Below are 6,310 nucleotides of genomic sequence, written 5' to 3'. Positions count from 1 at the left end.
CATTTTGTGGGCACATTGGTGGTAGCTTTATGACCCTGTTGAGCAAGTTTCCCAATCCTCCATTTTATATCTTCCCAAAATTTGTGGAAAATTTTCATTTCATTGATTATTCCTTTGTTATACTTCTATCCTTTGGAAATTTATATTTAAAAAAATTTTTTTAACGTGTCTTTATTTTTGAGACAGAGAGAGACACAGCATGGACGGGGGAGGGGCAGAGAGAGAGGGAGACACAGAATCGGAAGCAGGCTCCAGGCTCTGAGCCATCAGCCCAGAGCCCGACGCGGGGCTCGAACTCGCAGACTGCGAGATCGTGACCTGAGCTGAAGTCGGACGCTTAACCGACTGAGCCACCCAGGCGCCCCAGAAATTTATATTTTAAAAAGAACACAATTGGAGCACCTGGGTGGCTCAGTCAGTTAAGTGTCCAACTCTTGATTTCAGCTCAGGTCATAATCTCACAATTTGTGAGATCAAGCCCCACACTGGGCTCCGCACAGTGCAGTGGGATTCTCTCTCTCTCTCTCTCTCTCTCTCTTCCCCTCCCCTGCTTGTGTGCTCTCTCTCTTGAAATAAATAAAAAGAAATAAAACACTATTATTTTAGTGGGTTTTGAAAGGGAGAAAACATATGTAAATGTTTGTGGTCATTCGATCACACTTAAATGAAAGTCTTATATGTTTGTGTTTTTCTTATTTTTCAAAATTAAACACATAGTTGTTGGCTTATATCCAGTATGTACTGTTGGATATAAAGAAGTACTGCTTTTGGCTCACTAATAATTCTCATCTTTTTTTAAATTATGCAAAATGTATTTGGATTTTTTTCTCTAGCAATAGGCTTTTGGTTTCCCTCCTATGATCTAATATTCAAGTATTTGTGAAAATAAGGACCCACATACAAATGTAGGAAAGTTTACAAAATACAACTGTTGTTTGGGGACCAAGGCCATCCAGTAATAGCTTGAAGTGTTTGTCCATCAGTTAGGACAGCCAAATTGGGAGTACAAGAACAGTTTAGGAGTGACAATGTATAAGGTACAAAAGTCACAGACATGGACCTTGAGGACTGTTGACAGATTCAGGGGTTCAGAAATGAGGTTGACATTGCTTCTTTCTCACCACGTGCCTTCACTTCCAGTATGTCTGTGTGATTCCATCAACCCCATTAGCTGAAACTGTTTTCATCCTTCAGCACCCAACCTGGATAGTTCCAATACTGTGAGACCTTCATTCTCCATCCCTGGCAGGGCTCATTGCTCCTTAAATACTTTGCCCTTGCTTTCTTTTTCAAACCTTCTTTGGTGGTTTCCAAACTCTTCTGTGAACTGGTGCTAAGTTGTGAAAAAATTTAACTAGTCTAGAAAAATTGGAAAAGTAAAGAAATTAACTGTGTGTGTGTGTGTGTGTGTTGTGAGTATACGCATGGTGTGAAGTTCCAACTCTTTTTTCTTGGTATAGAATATCCTTTATTCTTATTGAATACCAGTGAAATGTTTTTTTCTTTTATGAAATGATTATGATATTAGATGGTGGTCAAACAAATGTTTACTTGGCAAAAAAAAAAATTTTTGGAAATACCAGAGGCTGTTATGATACACAGGAGAAGTTGTCCCAATAAGCCATCAATGGACTTAGCTATATCCTCTCTGCTTAGCTATTGCCTTTCTTAGAGCACATGATTCTGCCGTGGTGAGTTTCTATTCCTGGACTGCTTGTGTAGGATCCTTAGAAAAGAGTATATCCAGGGGTGCCTGGGTGGCTCAGTCGGTTAAGCGTCCGACTTCGGCTTAGGTCATGATCTTGCAGTCCGTGAGTTCGAGCCCGTGTCGGGCTCTGTGCTGACAGCTCAGAGCCTGGAGCCTGTTTCAGATTCTGTGTCTCCCTCTCTCTCTGACTCTCCCCCCGTTCATTCTCTGTTTCTCTCTGTCTCAAAAATAAATGAAAGTTAAAAAAAATTAGAAAAAAAAAGAAAACAGCATATCCCTGGTAATTAATGAATGAACTGGTCACAGTCCATGGCCACTGGGTCAAGGGCTTGCTTTAAGGGGACGGATATTCCTAGTCTGGGTCTCAGGTCTTCATATTAATGCCATTGTTGCATGTTCTGTGCTAAGTCACTTCCCTGTCCTCTGACCCCACCTGAAGCTTTCATAGGGCAGCAAGGTCAAAGCTTGGCAGTATCACAGGAATAAAATTCTTCCAGCACTTAATAGCTCCTCCTTCCTCCTCAGTTTAGCACCCATCCTCTCCTTGCCTCTTCCACTGAGTTCCTTAAGGGGTCCTATTTGATTCATCACCACACCCTTGCTCTCTTCTGGCAACTAGTCCAGTGCCTGGAACATAGTAGGCACTCAGTGTTTTGTAGAAATAATTGTAAATAATCATGCCTAAAAATTTCATAATGATTATAACTTTTATGTGCCTCCATGCTTTTGCCGCGTACTAAAAACAAACAAATGAACATTAGGTATCTTGGAAATCATAAATCTTAAGGAAATCATGGATAGGCTTATGAATTTGTGATCCTCTTAAAATTGTATGCAAAATCTTGTGTATGTTCTGTGTATGTGTATTTTTCTGGGGAAGAGTTTTCAATGCTATGTCTTCCAAAGGTTAAGAGCCACAAAGAAGAGGAGTCTTGGAGCTATGCACAAATGCATCTGAATGTAAATTCTAAGATGGCAAATGCTGTATCAGTGCAATTATTATGCTCTATAGGAGTTTTCTACTTTGGAATTTCCATCCTTTGGGCCTGACCACACTTTTTGTTGCCATATTTTCTGGGAAACTCCATAGGTTTTGGGTTTTTCAACCCCCAATAGCTTTAGGTTTATACTTACTGGAAACCAACCCTGGAATGTTTGAGTCAGGATCACTGAGCTTGGTACATGAATCTGAAGCTCCAGGTGACTTGAAGAGATTTCTAGGTTAATAGCTAACTGGATTGGATAGAGCATTTTGTTTCACAAACATGATCATAATTTGTTCTTATTTACTTTCAAATTATAAATGATTATTCAGTAGTTTTTTCCCCTCCTTTTTAAACAGGCTCTTGAAAACATTGCTTTAATGAAAAATAAAACTTAAAAACAGCTGTGGTGTTGGTATGTAATGATTGAAATATAATTAAGAGTTGTAATTATTCTCAATTAGTCATTTGGAATGTCAAAGTAAGGGCCCCAATCAACTCAACCCAGGCAAGGGAGCACCGGGCCTGAGATAGAGACAGGGTGCAAGGTAGGGAGGATTTGACTTGGGGACCCTTGAGCACTCGATTGAAGAGGTTTGGTCATGGGATGGGCATCTAGGGATTGATTCCTTATGTGTGAAAGGTCCCAACCTTCTCTGAGTTTGGGAGTAAAGAAAGCTCTGCTCAGGGGAACGTATTTCTCAACAATGTTTCCCTGAAGATTTCTAAAGTTTATCTACTCTAAAGCAGACTGACATCCTGGAAAAACATCCTCCTTTTATGAAAATGTATCTCATTTGAGGGGAAAGGACCAGTATTCCTTTCCCCTATATCCCATCAAACCCCCATTACCTGGTGTCATTTCTAGGCTGACAGCCTTCCTCGCTGCCCTAATTTTGTGCTGCCTTTCCTGTACCCACTTCCCCCATGGTCCTGTTAGAAACCTTGTCTGTCCCCACCTTTTTTCACAGTTAATATTACCAGACTTCCATAACCCCATGGTCCTGCCATTCGTTCGTAAATGAACCTGAGCTGTGATTGGTTGCCATGGTTTTAACATGGAGGGAATTGAGTAATGTCTGGAACATTTGGCTTTTTGGGCTGGTCCTCCTGGTCATGTTATTCCCTCCTGAGTCCTCTTCCTGCATTTGGGTGATACTGATGCCTGGGTGAGGGTGGGAATAGGAGGCATATCTGAGAAATGGCATGCCTAGCAGACTTGTTAGTTGGGGATGCAGACACATGTGGCAGAACCATGGCGAAATGTGGCTGGAAAGGCCCCTTCCTACTGCTTCATAGCAGTGGACTCTGACATTTGAGTTTTATCTACCACTGTGGGCTAGTATGGGCTCTCTGGAGGATTCTGAGTGAAGAGACTTGGCCAAAGTTGGGGTTTGGTCAGACATCCTATTTGTGGGGGCAGATAGGTGAGGGGAATCTGGAAACAGAAAGATGTGTGGAGACCGCTGCTATGGTCCACAGGAAAGAGGCAATGAATGTCAGGAAGCTTGCCGTGGGCTGATGAAGTGGTGGGGTCATGGGGTGGAGTCTGGGGAGTGGCAACACAGGAGACTGGGTGCCCAACATGATGGTTTGGGGGAGTCAGGAGGAAGGGACTGGTCAAAGCTGTTGAGGTTGGGAAATCTTGAACTTAGATAATTAGAAGCATTAAGCATGGGGTGGTAAGGCTGGTGGTGAGAGAAGGGAAAGAAAGAGTTTGGAATGAGTCATATTATTTGAGAGAATATCCCTTTGGAAGTGTCCAGATGGCATGGGGAATATGGGAGCTGTGTTGGAACACCCTTAGTAATAGAGCAGAGTGGAAATATGAGAGACTGGGGACCAAGTCTGTTGTAGGGATGCTGTGTGAACCCAGGGCCAGAAAAGAGCCAGGAGCAAAACAGTCCTGCTATGATACCTAATGGCTTTCTGTAGATCTTCATTCATCCTTTTTTTTTTTTTTTTTTTTTTTTTTTTGAGAGAGAGAGAGAGAGCATGAGAACATGCGAGCAGGGGAGGGGCAGAAGGAGAGAGAATCTTAAGCAGCCCAGCGTGGAGTCTGATGCAGGGCTGGATCCCACGACCCTGGGATCATGACCTGAGCCAAAATCAGGAGTTGGATACTTAACCAACTGAGCCACCCAGGGACCCCTAGATCTTCATCCTTAAGGACTGGCAACACCTGTGAGTTGTGTCTCTTGCCTATTGAGCTATGACAGGGAGTTCCTGTACTGGTTAGGAGGCTCTGCCTCTGGAACTGGGCAGATCTGAGTTCTAATCCCACCTCTTCCACTTGTAGCTGTAAAATGGGACAATAATAGGGCCTTCCTTGCAGATTCATACAGCAAATACTTACTTCTGTGTGCTAAGCACTGTGGGTAGGGCTCCACATAACTAAATCAGAATCTGGGGGGACTGGTGTGAAAGGGTGTCCAGGTATTTGTGTGTGTGTGTGTGTGTGTGTGTGTGTGTGCGCGCGTGCATGCGCGTGTGTGCGTGTGTGTGTGTGTGTGTGTATTTTTAACCAGTCATCTTTTATTGGATGGTAATTCTGAATCAGGATATGAAAGGATTCAAGGGTGCCAGGAAAAGCTCACGGTCAGGAATGCCGAATGTGCCTCCACACTGGGCCCTCTTCAGTGGTGCTTGCATAGCTGCTCCTGTCTGAGTTCTCTGTAACAACAGCAGTAGTTGAAAAGCATATATGCTGCCAGAACCATAGAAATCCCAGCGACGCCTCCTGTCTTCACATAGACACACTTGTTGTAATACTGGTAGTAACCTCTTTGAAATGCTCCAGGAATGCCTTTAGGGGTGAAATCTTGTGTCATTATCCAGCTTGACAGCTGTCCTAGCCTCACATCCACGAGCTTCTCCTCCTTCACTGGTATGGACGACGCCATCTTGGAGTCTGTATATTTTTAAGGCACGCTGTGTGATTCTAATCTGCAGCCAAGGTTGAAAACAACTGAATTCGCAGAAGAAGGGTTGACTAGGGAAGAGAAAGGAAATCTCGCCAGAAATGCATATAAGAAATCTCAGAGGGACAGGAGCGGAAGGCAATTTGGACAGACTGCAGAAATCGTTTTAGTATATTGTACAAACTGTAGTTCATGATTTGCTGGTGGGTCATGAAACCAATTTACTGTGTCATGACCGGCTTTAAAAACAAATAGAATAAGATGGGATTGAAAACATCAGAGCTCATAGTACATCCTAAGGATCATGGTTTCTTGGAACTTGTGTTTCAGAAACCTGTGTGGGTGTGTAAGCTGGGTCTCCTGCAAAACGTATTTCCCGTTATGAGCACGGTGACAGGTTTCTGGGAAACACTGGTCCAGCTGGATGGAGGGAGGCTGGGGGGGACTGTGAAATGTACTTGAACTTTGTCTCTAGGGTAGTGGGGGGCCTTGGAAGGATTTTCAGGAGAGAGTGCATTTGAGTGAGCCCTCACTTGCCTCATGGGCGGTGTGCTGTAGGAGCCGAGGTTGCCCCTGCAGTGGTGGTCCTTGGAAGAGTCAGTCAGCTGCCTGGGGGAGTAGAGGGGCTGAGAGATGTAAGGAGGACACCAGGCCACACTGCTGAACTTTGACTTCTCACCTCACCTTTTCTACTTTTT

General features: G+C 43.7%; 1 protein-coding gene across 1 annotated transcript; it reads right to left on the bottom strand.

Moving 5' to 3' along the window:
* Positions 1-5,327: 5,327 nt before the first annotated feature.
* LOC113604557 (ATP synthase subunit f, mitochondrial-like) lies at positions 5,328-5,594 on the bottom strand. Its single transcript, XM_053199938.1, has one exon. The coding sequence runs from the start codon at positions 5,592-5,594 to the stop codon at positions 5,328-5,330; it is 267 nt and encodes an 88-aa protein (XP_053055913.1).
* Between the last annotated feature and the right edge of the window lie 716 nt (positions 5,595-6,310).

This window comes from Acinonyx jubatus, chromosome A1, assembly GCF_027475565.1.
Source record: "Acinonyx jubatus isolate Ajub_Pintada_27869175 chromosome A1, VMU_Ajub_asm_v1.0, whole genome shotgun sequence".
NCBI classification, from domain to species: Eukaryota; Metazoa; Chordata; class Mammalia; order Carnivora; family Felidae; genus Acinonyx; species Acinonyx jubatus.
This window is presented reverse-complemented; position numbering and strand designations above follow the sequence as displayed.

Bases quoted from the DNA above. Each gene is read 5' to 3' on its own strand.
- LOC113604557 (XM_053199938.1), bottom strand. From the start codon at position 5,594: ATGGCGTCGTCCATACCAGTGAAGGAGGAGAAGCTCGTGGATGTGAGG.